Raw genomic sequence first — 26,157 nt, forward strand, 5'->3', positions numbered from 1 at the left:
TCATGCCCATTTTTTTGGTCACAAGTCAATGCACATTACTTTTAGGGAAATCAAGTTAATCAGAAATCATGCGAACTTTTAATCTGCGATTCCTTTCCAACAAAGCCATCACTTTTGCAAGATTTTCTTTATTTTTGGAGGCTGAAGGGCGTCCTGAACGTTCAGGGTCTTCAATATCCTCCCGAAACAAATTATGCCGCTCAAAACACCCGATCTACCCATGGCGTTATCACCATAACCTACCTTAAGCATGTCATAAGTCTCTTTCTTGGTTTAAAAAAAATCAAATCAGCTTTACGGAGTTATTTTCAATCGCAAATTTGCACTAAGCATAGACAATATGTATTTTTTCCTTGTGGAAAATCATAGCCTGTATTTTAGCGCATTCTTCATGTTATCCAACCTTTCTCACTCCAAGATATAGGGATTACAATGGTGCTCTTTAAAATGTGGAGTGAGGTTCATTTGGTGTAAAACAAGCGAAGAAGCCCTTAAAAACGTGACATATCCTCTGGCAAGGGCTAAAGGATTCCTACCCGTGTGACGTAGGTATGTGGAGAATGTACGGTTGGCGTAGAAAGACGTTATGAAGGACTGCGGATGACTTAATTAGGAGCATTGTTTGTGCTTGCTTCCTGACCGAAGAATATTTGTTACCCAACCTCACGATAACGGTTGCGTTTTCCCAGAAAGTAGAATGTTGGGAGCAAGAGCACGGTGGGATAAAAAGGATAGAATTTTAGAGGCGGAGGAGGGATAGGATGAGGGGGGGGGATGATGTGGATGGGGGTGAAGGGGGTGAGAGGGCGGCTCGTACGAAGGAGAATGGGTCTGGAGAGGAAAAGTTGCAGCGTTTGATGAGGGAGGGAGTGGAGAATGAGAAGCGTGAAGGGTGGGCGAGCATTGTGTTCGGGTCTGTATTACCACACATGCAAACTCACCGACAGGCGCGCGAATAACGTGGCTCACCCCCAACCTCCCCCTCCACTCAAACTCCTGACCCCAACCCGCCCTTCTTCCCACCCCCCACCCCGCCCGTGCCTCCCACTACACGCACCCCCTCCCTTATTCTGGATCATTTTCTCGGAACGAAAAGCAGTATTGCTCTCCTTCTCCATCTCTCCAGTTATGAATGAATGGAGTTCGTTTCCTATTGTTTCGTCCCATAAAAGTGGGTGCACTTTTAAAATTTTATCCCACGATGATAAATTTAAAATGAAATCCCTACTCTTTCCTACCTTACAAGGAGCGAGAATGACCCAGGTATTAACACTTTCGTCGCCTCAATATTCATGTACTTTCCTACTCAGACTCCTAACCCTTCTCTCTCCAAGCTTTGGTTGCTTAAGTTTCGTAGAGAAAGTAGCGCTCTTGTTAAAATAATGAGAAAGATTTTTTTTTAATTTCGGCTTGAACACATTCAGTTATGCGATGAATATTTTATGACCGTTACGAACGAGCTTTCAGTTTTGTCTTTACCAAGCCTTTCATTTGCTCGATCCCTTTGTTTTGCATCGGCGATACTCTCTTTTCTGAAAACCATCTCATAGATTTAATAATTTACTGCTTTACAAACTTTCAAACATTTGGTTAAACGCGCAAACACACGGAGCAGCTACGAGCCGCACTCTTCCGGGCGCGGTGTAAAGCGACTCAAAACACATGATCCGGTTGAGCGAAAAGATACATATTTATCAGAGCTCAAAGTGATCGACAGGTAGATTAATTGTTTTGAATGCATGTTTGGAATTCTGGCAAAGGTTGTTACACTTACTCTGAGAATAATCCAAAAAAAATAATTTTGAATTTTTTAGCACTTGAAAAATTCTTAATCATCCTGTCGCATAAAGCAATGCAGTATTTTGTGATATCAAAGTCAGGAGTTTTAGTTAATTTCCTGAATCAAGAATCACTAAAGATTCTAGCGGTAGCTTCAATCAATTAGGATTCTCTCGTTTTAAAGACAAGTATTGTTATTCTCTTTCAAAATCGGACCAAAATTTAAATTTAATATATATGGGAATATGACAGAAATATCTTCCAATCTTTCATCGTTAAACTAATAAATAAGGGCATAGTAATGGAAAATTAGTCACTAAAATCGATTTAGCTAAACACTGGCTCAGTCTTTACTATTGCTTACATTTCTTTTGAGAGATGAACTTCATTTATTCAGCATCTTCAGTGGTGAAACTTCTTTTATTGAGGGATAGAGTCACTAAGCTAACGAAAATGAAATATCTGATTTCCTGTTCCTTATAAAGTTACTTTTTCTGATGCTGGAAATTGGATTGAAATAGTTTTTAAGTTTTCAGTGGACTAAAAGGTTTTGAGGACTTCATTTGATCAACGCACATATGTTATTAGTAGAAAATGTTCACCTCTTCCCCGAGGAACTTTTATCTCTCACGTCATCATGCATATATTTTAGTGCTAAACCATTAGAAAAATATCAGTTACAATTTCCCAAGTTCTCTGATCTCCTGTAAAATGTATTCTGCCATGATAGTTAAAAAAAATGGAAGCAGAAACCATACATAAATTGAATCACGCCTGAGGGTAATACTAAGGTGAATTTACTCTTCCGATTCTAGGGTGCAGAGCCAAGTTTTTTCTTACGTCTATCAAGTCTTTTATGAAACTTGGAGAAGCCAGAATAGTATCATACATTTTCCCTCCGATTTGTGAATCCCCAGCGCCATCACCGAAGAAAACCACTAAATCCAAATTCGGTCGGCTGGGCCCGTCCCGTGAGTGCGAGGTGGAAGGGCTCCCGCCACCCCCTTCTAGGGGCGAGAAAATCAAAGAATCGCTCGCTTTGAGTCCACAGCCACTCAACCCCCTCTTCTCCCCTCACCCATGAACCCCCCTCGCCTTAATGCGAGTTTATTAAGTTGCAAGCCGAGACTGGTGACACTATCTACCTCAAGCGGTGCGGGCGGCTTCCAACTTTCAATATTCGCTTCCCTTCGCCTCTGGGTGCTGGGCGGCGGGGATAGAATGCCGATGGGGGGGCGTCAGGGGGGCCGGGAAAGGTGGCGGCGGAGAAGAAAGGCATATCGCGATCTTGTAAGAGGGAGCAAGAGGCTCGGGGATCTCCAAACTCGCCACCCCTTCCCCACTCTCCCTTGTAGTAAGGAGGCAGTTTCTTTAGGGAAAGGAAGCCGAAGGGCCCCCGGGGGTGGGGGTGGGGGCAGGTGGAGTTTGGGGAGGAGAGGTGGCGTGTAGTGGAGTGGAATGGAGTGCGGAGTCGTCGAATGAGGAGGAGGAGGGAGGTTGATCTTGGCCGTGGAGGGTGAGAGAGAAATGAGCGAAGTGGCAAAGGGTGGGGGGAGGAGGTGGGAGTGGAGGGGGGATGGAGGGTGAAGAAATTGCCGCAGGATAATGGAGGGAGTGGTGTGTAAGGGACGGGGTGAAATGAAGAGGAAGGTAAAAGGTGTGGGATGAAGGGTATGAGAGCGATCTCACTCCCCCTCTCTCTCCGCTCCCCCTAACCACTCCCCCCCTGCCCTCCCCCCACAGCAATCTCTTCGGGTAGATGGGGCGAAAGGGGGCAAAAGGGAGAAGAGGGCGCTATCGATTCTGGCACGAAACAAGCCAAGTGCAAAGACCGCTATTCCATATAAAACCCTTCTCTGCCGCGTTGTTCGTCTTCTTAGCCGCGCCCCTCCCTCCGCCTTCCCACACCCTCGCACGGCGCCCTCTTTCCCCCTCGCAACTCCTACGCGTCACCCGCCGAGCCTCCACTCCTTCCCTCTCCCACCCTCTCTCCCTCGCCATTTCCACGAGGAATCAGGCATTCTTATTCAACGAAATATTAAGAGACAATTCATTCACTCCGTCCTCACTTGCCTAACCCCTCCTTCTAAATCTTTGATGGATGGAGGAGGAGTTGAGCGAGCCAGGTAATTAGTAAAAGGTTTGAATAAAAAGTATCGGTAATATTTTTTTCCTCATGTCCATTGCGGGAAGGGCTGAATTCAGACCGTCGGTTGAGTGAGCGCATGCTCGCAGATCGTATATTGGCATTGGCATAAGATGTGATAGTGCGTACACTATTATGACAGATAATTGGGTGATGCGAAAGATCAGCGCTTGACTCGCCCTTGACGGACGACCAAGAGCAAAGTCAAGTGTCTGCTTGCAGAGACTTTCTGCAACTGCATCCCGACGATTCCCCAACCCCTTTAGAGTCCCAACTTGTTCAAGTCTTGTTAAAGTCGCTGGTAAAAATGTGTCGATTCTCAAGGAAATGTACTTTGAATAACTTTGAGGCAATTGTAGCAATATTTGAAATAGATCTCCTCTTCCAAATATTTTCTCGATACTTTTTATGTAAATCATTTATGTGCTCAAAGCTTCAGTATTTCTCGAGATCATGACAAATCAATTGAAATGTCTCGTTTTTTCCCGACGCTCGTGGACATTCTGCTTTGTACCATCCCGCAGGGAAATAAATTATGCTCGACCGTCCCGTTGTGTCTTCAGTCCCACCTCTCGGCAGGCGAGGGCAAATGGAAAAGGAGAGAGAGAGTGCGTGCGAATGGGCGCGTGGGAGTCGAAGCGCGAAGGCCAAAATATTTGAGAAAAAAATGGTTAATTGTGTCATCCGTTCAATGCGGCTGAAGTTAAAATTCATTTCTGCATAATGAAAAATTGGCTGCATTTGTTTTTTTATTTTCTAAAGCACTCCTATTTTGTAAAATTTGTTTCACCAAATTTCCTCACTCTCTGACAGGCAAATAAAATTCCTATAGTTACCTTCTGAAATTTAAGAAAAAAAAAATTTTTTGTATGATTTTGTCTTTTGGCTCACATTTTATTTTTTCTGGATGTTTTGCATCGGGTACTGTGCGCTTGTTAAGGCACTAGCTTAGCAACCCGAGGAGTTAAGATTCGAATCCCGAAGGTGACGGGGTTTCATTAGTATCCTGATCCCTACTTGGGGCTCTTAGTAGAGGGTATTTCAAGTGGAGTACGCCTTCCGTCGGATGGGACATTAAATTATGGACCCCTTGACGCCTTTCACTTGGAGAAGTTTCTCCTAGTCAATTCCGAGTTTCTCTCAACCATTTCTCCATTTCTTAAATATCCCATCCATGAAAAATTACCCACCTATCCCTAATGGTGCAAACGAACTCAAATTTCGGTTTTGTCCCTCAGTAACTACTTATACGATTAACTAAAAATGGCAATCTTCCTCAAAATAAAATTAAATAAGACAGGTTTCAATGTAATTACATTATCATCAGGTCATATTAAATTTTATTTTGTGGAAAATTCCCAACTTTTAATTAATCATGATATTCCACCATACCACGCCTGAAACGTCTCTTTTTATACGTATACGTCTTTCATTGTTTGTGATAAATGAAAATGACAAATGTAACTCTTATTTCCAGACGTCATAGCTGTTTTGAAAGTTTATTCAATCAATTAAACGATCGGAGAAAAATGGCGCGACAGTAAATTTATCACCCTGACACACCGATGTGCAAAGAAATGTGAAAGGTTTTTTAGCGAAAGAATTCATTTTCGAGTGTCTGAGAATGTGTCAATTACTTGAAATTCTTGTCACACTTTTCCAGAAATCACTAAGCAAATTCCTTGAGAAGGAGAGAATTTTTGTTATGCATCCGAATATCACCTGCAACACGGCTTTTTGACTGGCAAAACGCATACGCAATATACAGTAAGTTGAGCTGAAGAAGATATCAATTAAAAAATTAAAATGTTATTTCTCCTGCTATATTATACAGTTAATTTCAGTAATGCTCAACCGAATTTTAATCTCTTAATCTCAAATTTGCAAACCATTCCTCCAAATATCCCTGGAGTCGTAAACAGTGGTGACCGACGGCGTTAGGAACTTTTTGTAGAATCAATTTGATGCAATAAATCCCATCGGTACGTGTGACGGATTTCTGTCCTACGGAAATATTTTTGTGGTACGCTGAAAACCCTTCCAAGTTTAAGTCGGTGATACAACTATGGGGTGCGGTACTGATCAAAGTCCATCTATTATAAATTGACATTGACCATAAGGCAATGCTTCAAACCATTTTAAAACTGATGGAATTGTCAGAGTGGAACCTTGATGCTTTTCCTCCAGTCCCTCGGCCATTTTCCACCTTAAACCAAGAATCCCAACCTTTCACAAACAACAACAATCACATGTTTACTGAAAAACAAAGATCGTATGGCACGTATATATTCCTCCTTTAATCGAAAAACTAGAAAGCGATGCAGTAAAAAGCGGAGCAATCAAAGAAAATTACTCGGAGAGCCGTCCCAATTATCAGGTTTCAGGTTCTTATTTGACCAAAAGTGAAGATATTTATGAGCTTTCCCTGCATCTTCTTCAAAAAATATTTTAAAATCAAATATTTCAAGCGATACAGAGCCATTCAAAATCCAAATTTGTTGGTATTCAGGGCCTAAGTTTTAATTTCTAAAGAAAGCATTTCCTCTATGAGTATTGAATGGGTGTTTTATACTATTTGGTGCCAAAGTACATTCCCATGTTAATATGAGTATATGATCGGAAGTCTTCTTTGAATAACAAAGTACTTGTTGAATTAACTTCAAGTCTGAATAGAAAATTCACGATTCAAACAGGCAAATATTTCTACCGTCGCGTGCTCATTCAAATGTTGAGCATCCTGTGCAATGTTAGGGAATGGCATCAAATTCCCTCGTGACCCGGAGACTCCTTGGTCTTCTTCCCGCCGCTCGCTCGTGTTCTTGAACCGATAAAAAGGGCGTCTTGAGTTTCATAGCGGCGAGGGAGGATGTGCGCGAGTGTAATGTCGCAGGAATTTGGACCTCGGCGGTAATATGCTTTGAATTTCAGCGTTCCAGTCCAGATAAGTGCCTAGTTAAGGACACCCAATTTGCTACCTTATCCGCTTATTAATCAGCCTAATCAGGACAGTAGGAAAGTAACAATACAACATCATCCTTTCCTCATTTGTGTTGTCTATTTTTCCTTTCGTGGGTGAATCAGCTCCTTAACCAAAGAACCAGCTCCTCTTGACCAAAGAATCGAGCACTTGGTTGCATAACCCTCCCGCAGATTAAATTCAGTGTAAATTACGTTCTTTTCTATAGCTCAAGTGGTTATAGCATTGGCTCGGCAAGTCGAAAGAGCCGGTTCTCTAGTCCCCGTCAAAGAAATATTTTTGCACGTGTGATCTGCTTGATTCCGCCTCCCTTACCTTTGCTGTATTTGACCTTTTATCTCTATTTCTATCTTTTACCTCTTTTGTCTCTATCTCTATTATATATTTTTTATGTATTACATACATTATATATGGATTCCACATGGAACTTTATTACATTCACATGGAAATAGATATAAGGAAAAGGGACATGAACACAAATTGACAAACACAGGAGAGGTGGAGAAGGAGGGATCAAGCAGATCACAAATGCAAAAAAATTTCGTCGATCGGTACGATATATATATTTATATGTATTTATAAAAATACACACACACAAACACATATACACTTTCATTTCATTCACATATATGGTCAGGAAGTGGGACAGGAAGACATATATAGAAGACAAACCCTGAAATGGTGGAATCGAGCGTTTAGCGTTTAAAAAGTTATTCTGACATGGGACTTAAGCCATAGTTCTTCGACTTTCGTTGCCCTAACCGATTGAGTTATATATGATGGCATTACGGAAATACTGGGCTGCGTATATATGTATATGTATATATATATATATATATATATATATATATATATATATATATATATATATATATATATATAAATTTTCAGGACTAAGGTAATCAAATTTAGGGTGGTACCATGAGAAATTCCCTTTACAGCGAAATTTTGATTGATAATATGATCCGTTTTAAGTGACTGGATTTTAAACTGTGCTTTGAAGAACACTTTTCACACACAGTTTCCACACGGTCTTATTAGGGCTGAATAATTTGACCTATGTGATTATTGACCACTGAAATCCGAGGGTCAAACGTTTGGAAATGTCTATATAATTTTTTTCTCTCATTTGACATAGATTTAAAAAATAATATCAGCATGATATAAAAGAGAGAAATTTAAATAGAGATGGCTAATGAGAGTGAGTACTTAAAACGTCTTGGATCGTAATTAATTAAACCTTTGGTGACTGGGGTTTGCAATCATTTAGCAAGCAAAGCCTCGGCTTTAATTAACTAGGCAATGAAGAATGAAGCACTTACATTGCATTCGCCAACGACGTAAGAGTTACGCATCCACCTTCCGTCGCTTCAAAAAGTGGACGTTTCCCACCTTGGACGACCGTAAACGTGGGGAATGGCTTTCGTTCGCATTCCCGTGAGTCACACAGCACTCGCTGCAGGGGATGCCGTCCCATGGTGCACGGCGGGAGAGATGGAGGAGTGAGAACCGATTGGAGAGTGCCTATTCGCGTGCGGGGAGGATGGGTTCAACCGCGGCCTTCCCAGATAAAAGGTCATTAGCTCGGATCCAGCCCTGGATGCCTCGGAGGGAGTGGGCTGCCCAGTGATCGGGGAAGGCGCAATAACCATTGGCATAAGTCAGCGCCCTTTCGGGTGCTGGGGACCGCGCGTTCGAGGGCAGGGGTCAGCAGCTGCCTTATTTTCGAAGCGGATTAACAAATCATTTCCCCTCCCTCGTTTCGCTCTCCGCGACGTCCGACGGTGGGCCGGCGACTTAATGACGTTAGCAAGGGTTCCGCCTGGGGGAGGGGAGGGGGGGAGAGGCGTACACGCCGTTAGTCTTATCTTATCACGGAAGGGACAGATTAAGCAAGGGGAAGCAATTGTGTCGGAAGTGATTACCGCGCTATCGCCAGAGCGAGAGTAGGGTGGCCATAGCGACGCGGGAATTGCGCGGTTCGCGCGTCAAATGGGGAGCGGGGAACGATTGTAGCTCTCTACCACCGTGGGGACGCGCTACGGTGGCGCTGCGGTCGCATTCGATGCCGACGGTTTATCATTGCTAAAATCAACATATTCCGTGACTCGCATCAGTGAACCATGACGCCCAAGCGGGAAGTTCAACTCTCATCTGTTGCAGATTACCTGGCAGAAGAGAGTTTGCCATATGCGCAGCCGATCCGCATGCCGAGGAAAATTTCGGTCTTGCCAAGCGGCGCACGAAATATTCTCAACCACAAGAAATCATGTGAATCCATATGTGAAGAGTCTCAATCCGCGAAAATGGCGGCATTCTTTGATTAACAATTATTTCATAGCAGCAAAGGTTTGCATTGACTTGAACACTGCAATTAATCCGCATTTCTTTTAGCGCCAGGGTATTCTAGACTAGTGCTCAAGATTGTCAGTGATGACAGTTAAGTAAATTTATGGATCTTAAACACTTGTAGTAATTTGGTTTTGATTGATTTTAAAATTCACTTTCACGTGAAAAAAGGTTTGAGGAATAATAGATAAACACAAATACTAATTTAATATGTATTATGTATGTATTCGGACCAGAGAATCTTCTTCAAGGAGGGAATTTTATAGCGCAACCAACTAATAATCTCTTATAGGGTAACTTATAACTAATTTGAAGCTGTTGGTATTTCAGTAATATTTATTCAGATTCGTTGATGCACAATATACGTGGCTTCTTGTCCATTTAGTTATATTTCTCAGTATCTAACTCTCTCTCACACACAAACATTTTCCTCAAATTTTAGGATTCATTCATTAGTGGGCGTTTATTATTTGTTCTCTAACATGAGAGATATCAATCCCAGTAAATTAATTTTATTATTTTGAAATAATTATCTGGTGATGTTTTCTTCAAATTATAAAGCGTATTTACTTCCAGAAGGAATGATACTGGAAAATAAAATATATTCATGGTACATGGGTAAACCTCTTTTAGGGTAGTATTTGTTCATAGGCTGCATCTAGAAATGGATTAAATTGACCTGCTATCTGTATTTACATACTCTTAGGTTTTCTCATTAGGCCTCTCATTTCATCTTTGCCTTTACTTCGTAATTTTATTGGAACTGGAATTTGACCCACTTATTTTCCATACTCAATACTGGTTTCTCTTTTTTTAACAGAATCAGTCATCCAAGCATGCAGTCATTGCATTTTCATTGCATGAAAATTTTCAATAAACTATATGACTGAAGGAGAATAATTAATGAATATTTTTAATAATTTTCACTATTTTCATTTGAAGAGCATTTGCAAATTCGCATTTGCATTTTGAGAATTCAAATTAATAAAAAATGTATTGCCTATATTTTAGTCATTTAAGAGAAAAATCCCTAGTGCCCTGGTCTTCTTGTTATTTTTGTGTGATTTTGTACTTTTTGAACCGTATATAAATTTTTCTCTTCCTAAAGAGACCAGAAACTAATTTTTAGTGTGCTTTTCAGATGTTAACATGGTTGCCGAGCCTAAGCCACACCAGACTGGTAGGAAAAGGCAAAACGTAGCAAAAACGGGAAATGACTGGTGAGTTTAAAAATTAATTTTTACCACATTTTTTTCACATATACATGGCACAAATCTCTTCTAACCTTTTTGTTAGCAGAGCAGCTTTTGAGCCTTGAGGGACACCTCCAGGTATGATACTCTCCCATTATGCTTGGTTCAATTGCAACGTATTACTCATGGTAATTTTAAAAACGTACTTATGTAAAAGCTGGAGATATTAAAAATCGAAAATATGATTCTTATGCCATTCTTCAATGTTAAATTTAGAATTTACTTGAAAGGGAAAATACCTCGATTCTAACAAATCCTCTTTAGCTAAAATGGCGCATTTTCACGTGTGTTTGAACGGTGAGTGGAGTGGTTTGAATACCCTTTGCCGAAATTTAATGATTCTTCATAGCATATGTTTAAGTAGCATGTAAAATTACTGTAGTGTGTTTAACTAGCACTAAGCGTAGTTACTATGTAAAAAAAAACTTTTGATCACTTTGAATGAAGTTGTCCTCCGTTCTTTACATGACAACGGGATGCATTGTGGTCAAAACTTTTTTTTATTCAGAAGAACAGACTGAAAACAATTTCACGAATCAAATATTTAATGCAATACTTTTTTGTGCACCTGGAAACAAGGATGAGAGCTCTATGGTGCAGATATATTGATATCAAATAATTGTATGTGTGTTATAAAAACTTAACTTGATAAAATACGTAAAAACTATGGCAAATGTCAAATTTTGTGTCCACTTATTTGAAATGCCCACATAAAATTACTTTCGGGCATTAGTGCTGATACAATGAATGGAATTGGAATTAACCCCCACTCTAATATTCGTACGCAAAAAGTAATATATATTTAAATTTAAATGTAACTTTGTTTTGAAAGAAAAATTGTCGCACCTGGCCAATGCTCGTTATTTGAAAAGCAAAAAATAAATAACTTCATTATTGCATCGTTCATTTCGTAAATAATCAAATATTCCCAAATTAAATGTGAAATCGGCGACTCTCTCAACCTCGTTATTAATTAGGGAAAATATTCAAACGCCATGCTTCCTGTACTATTGCGATGACAATTGGTATCCGCATTCCGTTATTATGTTCGGGTAATTGTAATTTGTGTAATGACTTCAGGAAATATAAAAATTCCATTCCAGTGAGCTTTGTTAGCGTTTACTTTAAACCGATCAATGAAATAATTTCCAAAGAGCACTCAGCCGTCCGTCCTCGTGGCGGACGTAAGCTTAAAATTAGACATATGTGAATTTTTCTTGTGGTACCTGGGAATTGAGGTCAAAAGTTTCCTGTACCAATAAAAAATAATTTTTCATATTGAGTTGAATTGCTCCATGCCATTTGGTCCGTGGGAATTTTGTTGAGCGCACATAACATCCTAGTACATGAAAAAAAATTATAGGCAAATGTGAATGGGTTCACTAAATTAATAAAAATAATAATTAAAAAAACATTTGAAGGAGGAAATTACTCCAATCAAGATGGATTCAAAAACAAATTTGATATCAATATTGAATAGCGATGCGATTTTTCATTTTTCATAATTGTTCATTTTCAATTTGACTACAATCTTTGTTTTTACAGTTGATTTCATAATTCATAATACTTTAAATATTATCGCCTTTGTGATGCAGCACTTCTTAACCTATTTGGTTTTGTTATTCCCTTGAAATATATATATATATATATATATATATATATATATATATATATATATATTTATATATATTTTTATATATATATACATATATATACATATATACATATATATACATATATATATGTACTAAAATATAAAAACACAAACTTCAGCCCAGCAATCGGTGCGATCATTGAGAGTACGGCAGACGTAGGTCATCTTAAATTCACGCATTAATGGCAGACGAGATGGCTCCATTTTTCTCGGAATCCTTCGGCCTGCTAGAAAGTTACCTGCTGCAAAAATGCCCGGCTGATTATTTTCTAAAGAATCCAAGACCCTAGGATCTAAGAAAAATAACCCTCACATAGCTGCCAAGCCCGTTGGTATATTTTGTCATGTAACAATTGCTCCGCATCGCTTCGTCATCTGCAGTATTAAAAATCATACCAATCTATTTATAAAATTTTTAGAATTTACATTATTGGACTGAATAAGACCAATACTGATAGCCCAATTTTCAAGTTTAAATTCATTACTATGATATAAAATCGTCAGCACAGTAATCAACCCGAAGGTCGGTTTGGTAGGTGATAGTAGAGTTCACCCAGGACCAAGCCCTATTTGTCGTGTGAAATTTACACATCAGGAGGAGCATCATTCACACATCATAAGAGGAGCCAGTTCCTTTCCCTGTACCGGCAATGGTTTCCAAGGAAGATTTGGTACCCGAAAAATCAACCAACTTGGGTGAAGCTAAGGGTGCCCAGAAAGGCTTGCCCGAGAATGAAACCCTCCGGTCAATAGTCCATTGGTCTATTCCTGGACTACCGCGACCCAATAACTATTATATATTAACAGTATAAAAATATAATAAATTTCCATTTATAGCATTATTATTTAACTATCATATGTGGAAGGTAATTATATGCATATATTTTTATAAATATTTGATCCATAAATTCAACATTAGGCACATATTCTATAAGGAAAAACTTTAAAAGAGCAATTTTCAATGATGAATGATTTTTGAAAGGTTGTCAGTCGCAAATAAGAGTCGTGAAATAATTATCTTGAAATCCATCCATCTGGCTCTTGATGTCTTTCACGATATGAGATGTGTGCACTTTCGGCAATAGATTTAGTGTTTTATGGCTTTCTGTACCTCACATTGATTCAAGTGTTTTGTGAGTCGTTAGAGATTCTCAGATATTGCCGAAATCAGTTTTTGTTACGCTTACCTGGACTAATGCGATTAGGCGGGAGTTCGGCTGGACGCTTGCCCGGTAGCTCGCCAAGAGATACCCACTTAAGTGTCAAGTCCTCCTTAGGCTCCAATGGAATTATTTTGGTTGCCCCCTCTCTCTCACCCGCTATTCCCTTTCTCTTTCGATGAATTAAGTGCCTTTTAACTTTTCGATCGTAGCCATGTGAGCTGTGTCCCCCCACCTCCACCCCACCACACCGGGAGCGGTCGGAACGGGAGGGGAGTTGTCGTTTTGCCGATCGGAGATCTCTCCCTACCCCACGATATCGTTTTCCCTCTCTCCCCCCCCTTCCATCCTCCCTCTCCACTTCCCCTACCAACTCTCCCTTTGACCCTGGGGATCGAAAACTCCCTGCGCACGCTCGTACGCACACACTGCAAACAATAAACCCCTTTTCACCCCAATTCCGAAACCGATTCCCATTCTTCCTACTCCTCTTTCCATCATCATCTTCCTCCTTTTTTTGTCCTTTCTCCAAACACGAGAGAGAGAGAGGCGGAGAGAGGGTAGAAAACGCACACAAGCGGACCGCACACACTCTCGAGCGGGAAATTCAATTTTTCATTAAAGCGGACGCCGTTTGCACACTTTGGCGATTGGAAAGACTTGCGAGTGGTTTTGTAGACAGGGGAGGAGGCGGGGGAGAGGGTGAAGTGGAGTTGGGGTCGCGCGAGGGGGATGGAGGGTGGGAGAGGTTGACGAAGGAGGAAGTTGTGGCGAGAGCTGGGCTGGCGGGCGGTCGCCGTCAGGTTTGCTCCGGCCAAATCAACTTCGTCCGTCTAACACTGTGTGCGCTCGTGGTTGGTGCCCGCGGCATGTATCGCGGGGGACTACTCCATGCGTATCTGACGGTGTGGATCTTACTGCTTCCATGAAGTTTCTGCCTCAGTCGCGCGTGTGTACTCGAACGCTAGTCGACAGGGGCAACAAAGGTGGTCAGAAAAACTCCAGACAGGTATAAGGACTCTTGAGTAACTATATATTTGAAATTTTTATGTAGAACGTCTTTTGACTCTACTGTGTGATTTACGAAAGCGGTGGGCACGTGACGGACAAAATCATCGGCAAAGGTTCTCAGTCCAGAGATTGGTTGTTAGCAGCTATCATGATACTTACTGATCTCTGCACTTCCACTATGTTCCTTGGGCTTATAACTTCCATCACTTGCTTCTGATAATGATTCATCCTACGACTGACTGACTACATATGAAGCTCATCCCTTCCTCGGCGGTTCAATTAATGGCCTCTGGCAAACTATAATTTATCAGAGTTAGTCCAGATGGTTTGTCATCCTGTGAGTCAGCAAATGCATTCAGGAGCTTTAAAATACGCTGCTCATAATCTCTGCATCCACCATTTAAACTGCGTTGATGGAGATCGAATATTTAAAAATGAATACCACTGACTGCTCTTGTTCGAGCTTTACATGCTACTTGTTTTGCCCATTACATGTTTAGTGTTTGCAATCGTGTAGTTCTCCACCGTGATTAGCCTGGAGGTCATTCTTGAGCCCTCATTAGATGAATAGTAATGCAGATGATTGATATCTCTCTCCATCAATTCTTTCTCAAGAGAAAATTTCCAGTTTTAATGCGTGAGAATAGGCTGACGGCAGTCGGTCTGGAACAAAGGTGAGTCGAAAAAAATAAGTCCTGAAGAGCTTGGGAAGTCGAAGAAGGAAGAGGGAAGGGAGCGGAAGAAAGTAGAGGGACTTGAAGGGGGGGTTGTAAGAGCGGAGAAAAGACGAATGAATCGAAATCATTGGATCCATTATGAGAGTCCAAACATTCCTCGTTTGTTTGTCTAGGGCTGACGGTAGGACGGTGACTAAAGCCCTCAAACAACTGACCTGTTGCCAGAAGAGGTAGGTGGGGGGAGAACGGGTGGGATGGGGAGGAGGAGTGAGTGCAGTCAGTGGGGGAGGGAGAGGTGGGTGGAGGCGTCGGAGTTGTAAAGGAAATGGGAATAAGAGGGCGCGGGAAGAAAAAGCGGAAGGGAACGAGCCGGAAGCGGGGAGGAGGGACAAGGGTGTTGGGGTAAGGGAAAGGAAAATCTTTTTGGTTTGCAGGGTGAGCGGCGATGGGAGAGAAGGGGGAGGGAGGGGAGAAGGGGTGAGTGTCATGGGTGGGTGGGGAGAGAAGGCGGGGGAAAGTTTCGCCCTTCCGAACGGGGGGATGAAGAGCGAGAATGTGTGGAAAGGATCTTCGGGGAGGAGGCCGTGCGGTTTCCATAGCAACGGTTTTATGGAGCATAACCGCGCACGTGGGGGAGAGGGGGAAGGGAGGAAGAGAGTAGTATGAGGGGAGAGTTTGGGAGGGAGGTGGTTCGGGGTCTGGGGGATGGAAGGATATGAGTAAATGGGAAAGCGAGAGCGTAGAGAGGAGGAAGCGTTCGGGGCCGAAAGTGAGACTCGGAGGACGGTAGATTGGAGCCTGCGAAGGGTAAAAGATAGTAGGGGACGAGTGCCGGCAGTTACTGGGGGAAGAAAGAATGGGGATAGGGGGGAACGGAAACATGACGTGGAACGGGGGACTGGATGACGCAGAATAAAATCGCAAATAGTTGGTAACATAAGCCTTGGGAAAATCTCGAAAGGCAATTACCCTGCAACGGCTCCGAGCACGCAGTGGACCAGGTTTTTTTTAATACCGCGTGGCACATCGGAACGCGAGAACAAGCGTATCTTCCTAGGAGTAAAAACCCGCTAGTTGTTTTGGCTTTCCTCAAGAGAATATTAGTTATTTCATTTCAAACTCCTGCAGCCCGTGCCCCCTCTTGAAAACAAAATTCTGTTCAGTGATGCTTTGACAGACAGTGTTTGTTTTTGTAACTGAAATATAAGCGGCTATGGTTCTTTCAAAGTATAACTGCCGCGTTGAAAATATCATCTTTGCAAAAATGATACGTCATATCTCTGGTTGAAGAGGTCGAAACCCTTATGAAGTAACTTCACCAGTTGCTGTAAATGGTATTAATTTAACGATCAGTAAAATACTCACTTAATCGTAAGATAAGGAGGGAGTAATTACTTAATATTGATTTCCTGTGTTCCCTCCACTGGCCTCTGAATTTAAAATAAGTAGATTCCCGCATTGTGAGGTTTTTTCTTAATTTAAAGCAGCATTTGTACATCCTTGTTTATGCAAATACGGAATCTAAGCGTTTTGATATACAGACTGAACATAAAACGGTATACTGGAAAAGAAAATACTTTGTTCTTCCATATTTATGTGGAAGAACAAAGTATTTTCTCTTCAGATATGAATCGCTTCCACAAGGTGACGCCTCAAACCATTCAATCAAACGGAATGCTATAAATTGCATTTGTTTCATTTACTATAATCACACTAATACAAAAGTATACCTGTTGAGCATAAATTGAAATTCACTAATTTAATTAGATAGATCTTCAACCTATTTGAGTCGATGTTAGACAAAATATCGATCGGTTATCGTAATTTTTCCTGCTTATAATTTTTTTTTAATACCTGACTAGATCTTTTAACTGTTGATCGTCATTCTCACCTCAAAATGAGGTCTCTTTACCAGTCAATAGATTCAGTATTTATTTATTTATTTAAATTTCGCAATTATTATATCAGTTTTCATAAGGCATTAAAGTTTAGTGTCATGGTTTCTCCTTGCCATTTATGGCGTTAGAAACGAAGATTATTTGATTTAAAGGTATAACTTTGGGATGCATTTTGAGACATGGTGAAATATATCGGGTAATATAAGAATTTCATGGCATTTTGCCAAAGCAGAGGTGGGTTAGTTTTCCATATGGTAATTTATGTAGACTGCTGCCGTTATCAAGTAAGCGTTTGGTCGTAAATGGCAAAAGTTTCATGCAATGATAATATAACTGCAACCTGGAATACAAAGTCTAACATTTTCCGTGTTTTAGATATTATACCACGGTTAACAATATATGAATATTTTTTTTTATTTTGCACAAAGATGTTAGAGTTCTTTATTGCTTTGCATGGCCAGAAATCATGTACAGGATGTGTTCCTAAAGTAATGCAATTATTTTTTTTTAATCCTATAAATTAGGATAAAGAATGAATGATCCTCCGAATAATATGCCAAAAATTGTTATTTGAGTGAGTGATCAAATAATTCAACCATTTGCAATAAATATATACAACGCATTAGGATTATTTTCTCTTAAACGATTTTTATTAATAATTCCACTGGAACCATAGAAACCTTAAATAAAAAAATAGATTCGGTCAGACCCGTTATCAATATTTCATTTTGATGCCCTAGGTCCTCTCTGCCAAAGTATCATCTAATTTTATAAGTAAAACAATTAATGAGTTGGGAAAGAACAATGAGAAAGGTGATCTATATTTTGTTCTGATTTCATCTCTAAGATTAAAAGATGATTTCCAATAAAAATATGGAATTTTTTTGTCTCCAGTAATGGGAATTAATTAACGAAAAAATGATTCTCTACCGAATGAAAGGGTATATTTTCAGTTGAAATATTTCGACGGGTTGTTGAAAATCGGTGGTGTAATTGATCAATACGGAAATGTATTTTTAAATAAGAATATGAAAGCAGTTAAAATTTCAATAGGCCTTGCCTACCATATTACATACTCCCACGTGCCAAGATCTCAACTTTGGGATATATTCGTTTAACGAAATATTCCCTCGGAGCTTTTTGTTGGTTTGCATAAAAATTTATGCCTTCCTCCGAATATCCTTTTCCAGCATGTTTGGATAATGTGACATAAAACGGTAACATTTGCTATAAAGTAATTATTTTATATTCATTTAAAATCAAATCAGCATTTCCATGGAGCTAATATTTTTACCGGATAATTTTTTCATTTGAAAGTAGAGAAAAATTTCACACTCCAACGGTGAACGAAAAACATGGATGGACTGGATGTATAATGCAATAGAAGGAAAGATGTATAAATATACAGGATGTTTCATTGTCCTTCAAGAAGGTTGGGTATCGGGTTCGCCTTATAATTCTGAGGTTGCGGGTTCGATTCCCGCATATGTGGGTTCATCGCAACCTAGCACTTGAGTGTTTGTGTTTTTCCTTGCCTGACATAGTTGGTCAGAAGTCCAATTTAAAGCTGTTTGTTTATATTCATTATTAAAAAATAAATAAAATCAGATATAAAATAAGTAAGTTAATGGATATATATATATATAATATATGTTTTGATTAAAAAAAATATATACACACACACACACACACACACACACATATATATATATATATATATATATATATATATATATATATATATATATATAATGGGAGTCTCTGAGTGCATGTATGCATAATAAAATATACATAATATACATATAACCATAATATACATATAAGCACAGTAATCAACCCGAAGGTCGGTTTAGTAGGTAGATAGATATACCTGTATACATATAAACTCAGTAATCGACCCGAAAGATGCTTTGGTAAGTGATAGTAGAGTTCACCCACCCTCCGTGTAAAACTCACACATCAGGGTAGGGTGGCGAGTTCTTTTCCTTTTGCCGGTTATGGTTTCCCAGAAAGATATGGTACCCTAAAAATCATTTAGCTCGTGTGAAGGTGCATGTGCCCAGAGAGTCTTACCCTCCGGTCAGTAGGCCAACTTTCTACCCCTGGACTACCGCGGCATATAGTATATATATATATATATATGTACATACCATTCACTTGCCTGATGTCTGGATTGCGTGTCGTACTCATAAACCCACGTCTCGTCTCCAGTAATGATCCTTTTGATGAATGTGGGATCGGATTCAGCCTCGCAAATCATGTCTTTTGCGACGTCAACACGGTCTCTTTTTTGCATGAAATTGAGGTCTTTTGGCACCAACTTTGCTGCTACACGACGGAAACCCAAATCATTAACCACAATGTCTTGGGCGGATCCATAGGCAATGTTCAAGTCCTCCGCTATTTCTCTGATGGTTAATTTGCGGTTATTGACCAACATTTCTTTTACTTTATCAATTTTTTCACCGACTTTCGATGTCGATGGTCTGCCACTGCGTTCATCATCTTCGATTGACTCACGACCACTTCTGAACCGCTCGTGCCACTGGTAAACGACCGTTTTTTTTAGAGAATCGTTGCCGAAACACTTTTCCAACATTTCCAACGTCCGTGCGCCACTAAATCCGTTTTTTACGCAAAATTTAATACAAGTTCGTTGTTGCAAATTTAAATCCATTTCTGAAATTGTAAAAAATCGCCAACACACACAGAGATAGATGTACTCTTGGCTACGTAACTTTTGCAAATGTCAAGTTATGACACTAAGATTTAAAGGGAATATCAACAACAGATGTACCAATTTAACAAAAAAAAACAGAACTCAAATCGGAACGATGGGAGCGCCACACGGTGGTTATTCCGGGAACTTTTTGATCAAGGTAGTATATATATATATATATATATATATATATATATATATATATATATATATATATATATATATATGTGTATATGTATATATATAACATATATATATATATATAACGATTGTAAAGAAAACTCACACGAGCGGCACAATAATGGGCTGACACAATATAACACAATAAGAATAGAATAGCAGCATTTAAAAGGACACTCACACTGTAAATTGTTCGAGCTTTCGGCTCTCTCAGTGAGGTTCTTTAAGTGAAACTCACTTGAAGAAGGCCTCTGAGAGGGCAAAAAGCTCGAACAATTTACCGTGTGAGTATCCTTTTAAAAGGTGCTATTCTATTCTTATTGTGTTATATTGTGTCAGCTAAATATATATATACAGGGTTCGTCCGGAAAATAAGTGTACTGAGCTCAGGAAAAAAAATTTATTACACTTTTACATATCTTAAGCTAATATTCCTCAAAATAGGACCCTTGTGAGTCGATACACTTGTTCCAGCTGCGTTCCCATTCCTGGAACGCTCCCGCGAAGGCATCATCGGGAACCTCTCGAAGACACGTCGTCACGGCCTCTTTGACGGCGTCCAAAGTCCCGTATAGCGTTCCATTCAAACTCCTCTTTATCTTCGGGAACAGAAAGAAGTCCGGTGGTGCCAAGTCCGGGCTGTAGGGCGGGTGCGGCAGCGTTGCCACGCCGTGCTTGGCCAAGAAGTCTGACACGACAAGCGCGGTGTGAGACGGCGCATTGTCGTGATGCAGCCGCCAGAAGTTTTTGATCGCTGGCCGGACGCGGGCGACTCGTTTTCGAAGCCTGTCGAGCACTTGGACGTAAAATGCAGCATTTACAGTTTGTCGTTCAGGTACAAATTCGTAGTGGACGACTCCCCTTTTGTCAAAAAAGACAATGAGCATCGCCTTGATCCGAGATTTGCTCTTGCGAGCTTTCTTTTGACGGGGTGATGATGGGGTGTGCCACTCCGCACTTTGTCTCTTCGACTCCGGGTCGTACTCAAAGATCCACGTCTCGTCACCCGAAACAACGTTCTCTAAAAAATGTGGATCATTTTTGCAGTGATCCGCAAGTTGTGTTGCGATTTCCAAACGATTGAGTCTTTGATCATCACTGAGCACTTTCGGCACCAACTGTGCACAGATTTTTCGCATCTGTAATTGCTCCCTAATAATCTCGTGCACTATTGTTTTTGGCACATTACACTGCTCTGCTATCATCCGAACACTAAGACGACGATCAGAGTTCAGTGCATCGCGAACTTTTCGCACATTTTCGTCGGTGAGTGTCGTTGATGGGCGTACAGGCCGTGGTTCGTCGTCGACCTCTTCTCTGCCCTCCACGAACATCTTCTGCCACCGAAAGATCATGTCTCTGGACATGGCTGACTCCCCGTAAGCCTGGTTAATCATACCGACAGTTTCGGTAGACGATTTCCCAAGCTTTACCGCAAATTTGATGAAATAACGCTGCTCCAAAAACTTGGGCATCGCGTTCCGTGACGTGGGTCGAGCGTGGAGGTTCGCGTTAACAGAGCTCCTCACTACATCACAGCTCAGAGCTGACTGCCTTTTTCAGCGTCGCTTGCCAACATACCCCCCTCCAATCGCAGCCCGTCAGAGCGGTGCTGGGCGCGCCTGGAGCGGCGGGAAAAAATCCGGACGAACCCGGTATATAAACACAGTAATCGACCCGAAGGTATGTGGAATATATATATATATATATATATATATATAATATATATGGTTGCGTGTGTATGTATGTCTATGTATATATATGTATATATTATTTTTCGTATATTTTCCATTTCCTCGTGAGAGAGTGCGTTGTGAATAAGTAGTCACGTCAGAGTTTGAATGGGGTACAACGTATCCCTATCGACCCTATCGCCGCCGCTGCTACGATATCGATACGTTTCTTATGAGTGCATCAGTCGCAACCTTCCTTTTCTCAAAACATTATTTGAAACCAATTCCGTCACACGTGATTTCGGTCATCCTAAATCACATTGCGATCCCCGGCGGCCGAGAGGGAGCGTTTGCGGGGTTTGGGGGGAGGTGGGAAGGGGAGTGTGTTCGATGGAATCGGATGAGACTGCGGGAATGGAGGGGGTTGGGTTTGGGCGAATAGCGGGGAGGGGAGCCGTTCCGGTGGGATAGGGAGCGAATTGGACCTTACGAGGGCGAAAGACAATCGCAGTGGGGAGTGGGGGATTGGGGAGAAGGCCCGCTCACCGTGATGCTATGTGGAGGGGGGCGGGGTGGGGGGGTAGGTGGGAGAGGGCGGGATCCGGAGGGCGGGATGCGTGCGTGCTCCCCCCCCCTCTGACCCCCCCTTTCCTTCCCCTGCCTCTATATATACCTACACTGGGAGCATGCGTTTGTATTGAACGGCATGGGAGAGATACAAGGCTTGGAGGGGAGTAGGGTACCGCGGGGGACGGAGTAGACTGGGCCTTGAGTATGATGGTGCGGGCGGGAGGGATGCGAGATAGGAGGATGCTTTCGGCTCGCCGAAAGAAGTAAGGATTCGGAGAGAGGTCCGTGGGTCGGCTGGGTGTGTTGGAGAAAGAGAAAGGATACGCCGAATGCAGTCGTTGGGGCGATCAGCGAGTCTGGAAGGAAGAAATGGAGGGAGGGAATGAGGATAAATTGAGGGTGGTTATGGGGTTGGGGTGGTATTCGCGGGGGAGGGCTGGAGGGACTGAGCGTGCGCACTTGGAGGCTAGGATGCAGTGACTCGTGAGGGGGCGGGAGGTCACACGAGTGTTGGGGGTCGCGATCGGGTGTGAGCTGGTTGGAGCATTTGAAAATCATTCGCCATTCCCGCCGCATTCGCGTCCCATCCCCACCTCTTGCTATTTTTATTTCTTTCCCACCCCCCACCCCCAAAAAGCCCTTTTGCGACCTCGAATTAAACCTCATTTGTTCCCATGCTTATCGATAAAAAAAACACAAACGAGCACTTCCAATTGGGACCAAGATCCCTTGCAATTGCGACCGGTTTTAATTAATTGGTGGAAAAGCTACCGCCACCAGTGGCTTTTAACAGAATTAGTTCAGGAGACAACGTGCCCAAGCCAGTGGATGGCGCTGACGAAATCTATGCCAATATCGTTGTCTGTTATGCTTCAGTTAGAGAGTGTAAATGATATTGCCATGGTTGAATGATCTGATTTGTTTTTGACAGTTGTTTAAATCTGAAAGTTTTTTAACATTGTGAAGAGAAAACTCAATGAGGTTGCTCTTTTTCATATACGTGCAGATGATTCGCCTACCGAGAAGAAATTCGTATTGTTCCTTTTTATAGCGAAATGCCTCAACCTAATCTCTACTTCTCGCTTATGCTTCACATTTTCACCTTTTTGCGTACCCTTTCAGCCTATTGGAAGGTTTCGGTGAGTGAGAAGGTGATCATCTGTGCCTGGATATTCTTTCCATATCCATATATCCAGCCCGATCACCTGCTCAATGGATACCTGTGAACACAGTATTGCCGACAACTTATTTCGCTCTCTTTTTATTGAAAAAAATACTCTTTTCACTACTTTTTATTGACAACCATGAGTTATATACAAGGTTTGTATAAAAAGTAATGGCAACAATATTTTCCTACGTCTGCTCAAAGTGCTGAATTAAGACCGTCGCTTAAGTGTGCACATGATCGCAGATCGTATGGTATCACACCATTATCATTAAAAAATTATCGATACGAAAGATAAAACGCGTTAAACTCGTCTGGAAGGCCTTTGGACGGACGAGCAAGGGTATAGTTAAGTGTCTGCTCGAAGACCTAAGACGTCACCGCGACGATTCCCCAATCCCGTTAAGGTCCCGACTTGGCAGCAGCAGGTCATTTATATTCCATGTATGTTCTTAATATCAGACGATTCTTGAACAGTTTTCCAAGTATGAATGTTAATCACATATGGACTTACTGTAGTTCGTCTCTTAATTGTTTCAAATATTTCAGAAACTTCTTGTTTTATACTTCATCAGTAATTTGCTTTTAGTGCATAAATCCCTACGCCGTTAACTCCGACAATCTTATTTAACTCTTCACCTTCATTACGTGCACGTGCGTCACATGAAGTTTATGCTTACACGAATCGGGGTTTTGGTGTCCTACAATTTTTCGGCAAACACCCTTGTATATTATCTTTTGCGAAAATTTCGGAGAGACGAACACAGCTATGGAAACACAGGAAACTATTCAAGGAAGACAAGGTTTCTTTCTCCTACACTAGAGAATATTATGGGCTGTTTGCCGCTTACCTTTGGTATTGTTTGCTTCAGTCTTTTCCGTTTGCAAACAGGAATTTTGTTTAGTTTTTTATATTTTTAACCTTTACTTCAGTTTCTTTACTAGTCCCAAATATTTTTTAAGCGATTATACATTCTGAATTATCCCGCCGTGTATGTACTTTGTTCTGAAAAAAGACCTAAACGAAAGTCTCGATTCGCGTGCTGTCCTCTCCCGATAAAGCGGGAACGTGAGCCGTGACTTCCTCCGAGCGATGGCTCTCTGTGCATACAAGTGAAGGAGCCTCGCCTAAAGATGAATTTTTGACGCATTTGGGTAAAAAAAATTCTTGGTGCCTGGTAGGATAAAGCATGCTTCATACCCTGAAGCACGCCTTCGTAATATTTCTCGAGAACTCTTTATGTGCCGGAAAGGAGTTGAAAGGAACTTTTGAAATATTTGCATTTCTTGTTCACCTTTTACTTTGAGCGTGACCAATAGTGGTCCATAGTAGATGCGTTTTTTTCTTTGCAATATGAAAAATGCTATATCCTTAATGGACGGAATTTTAGTATAAATTTAGCTCTAATTACCTCGGAATGGGCACAATTGCGTGGTATTTTACCATGATTATTATTAATATTACAGGTATTATGTAGTTTAAGATAGGTTTTAAGACAACTAATAAACAATTTTACAATAATATCTTATCATTGAGTGATGGTGTTACATTAGAATCACTATTTAGGAAGGCAACGAGAAACCATCAAAATTATTCATACCGAGATTTTTAGCATGATGTTGGAGCAGATCATATTTTAATGATAAATTTCAGCATCATTGAAGGCAAACATCAGCGATTTAGCTCATAATACAAATTTGATATTATCATCAATTAAATATACCGGCGATATTGAGGTAGTAAACATACGCTATGGTATTGTTATAGTGTAACGCATGCTGTTGATTTCAACTACATCCTTTAAACTATTTCCCTTCGTTGATATGTGCCTACCGTAATAATAAAGCAAATAATCTCGTCCAGATTGAATTTCAACCTGCATTTGTTAGCATAAAAGTTGATTGTTTTGATCAACAGGATTACAAACCAGGCATTGCATTCAATTAAGACCATTTAGGTGAGCTTATTATTAAAATAATTTGGCACAACCTGAAACTCGCATAGTTTGCTTATTTGAAAACTTACTTGGAAAGTATACGCTGTTTGTAAAAATTTTAAATCATTATAATTTAAATGTAAGTTTTTCGCCGGAAATAATTAAATTTTTATTCATCATAACGCCGAAGTAGGAATCATTCACATTTTCTTATTGAATATATATAAACGTGAATTGTCGCAGAATTTTCTGGAAGCTACAGAGGACGAAATAGTTAATTTTGAACGCTCCTTCATATAATCCTTTTGGAAATCATGGATTACCCAAATTTGAACCTTTACAATCTTAAAACTGAAAAAAAACTCGAAGGCTTTCTATGAAGAGTCCATCAACATGGTAAACAATGATTATAATTATTTTAAACCAACTCGGGAGATGAGAGAGGAGTTTATTTTATACTTTAATCATTTTAATTAACTAATCCCAAAGTGCGGTGGAATACGGTTCTTTCAATTATCCCTTTTCTCAGTGAATATGTAAATTCGTGGATTACAACAATTTTTCTCCAATTCTCTCCTTCCAAATTTAAAAAGCTCTTTTTATGTCTCATATTTTAAAGGAAAGCATTGTGATTTTTTTTTATATCTGATAAAAAGTTTCTCGAAAATGAGATTATAATGCCCGAAGTAAAAAAAAATTCACCGGCATTTCCGCTATAAAGAACAGTGGTTATTGCCTACTGTTGACTGTTGTAAAGCTCTCGGGCCGTCCGTCATATGCCACTTGAAAGAAATTAAACCCGTGATATGTCATTGATTATTCAGCACTTAGTTGAAAAAGCCGTTTTTATGAAAACTCAAAATTAGGTAGCTCCATGGAGGTGGGGACTGAAATTAGTCACACGGCCAACCCTGTCTCTGCCGCTCATATTTCAAGCAAGTGGTTTCATTAATACTACTGTGTATAACCCGTATTTACCAAAAAAATTACTCTCAGGATCAACATGGTA

General features: G+C 40.6%; 1 protein-coding gene across 1 annotated transcript in view; it reads left to right on the forward strand.

Moving 5' to 3' along the window:
- LOC139700484 (RNA-binding protein Raly-like) overlaps positions 1 to 10,471 on the forward strand; it is a gene marked incomplete at its 3' end in the record, with an annotated part of 195,148 nt that extends 184,677 nt beyond the window's left edge. Inside the window, exon 3 of the mRNA XM_071599054.1 lies at positions 10,393 to 10,471. Coding sequence (XP_071455155.1) covers positions 10,393 to 10,471 — 79 coding nt within the window. The remainder of the gene's footprint in view (positions 1 to 10,392) is intronic.
- Between the last annotated feature and the right edge of the window lie 15,686 nt (positions 10,472 to 26,157).

The sequence above is a fragment of the Hetaerina americana genome, unplaced genomic scaffold (genome assembly GCF_022747635.1).
Source record: "Hetaerina americana unplaced genomic scaffold, ioHetAmer1.1.p SCAF_102, whole genome shotgun sequence".
Classification (NCBI taxonomy): Eukaryota; Metazoa; Arthropoda; class Insecta; order Odonata; family Calopterygidae; genus Hetaerina; species Hetaerina americana.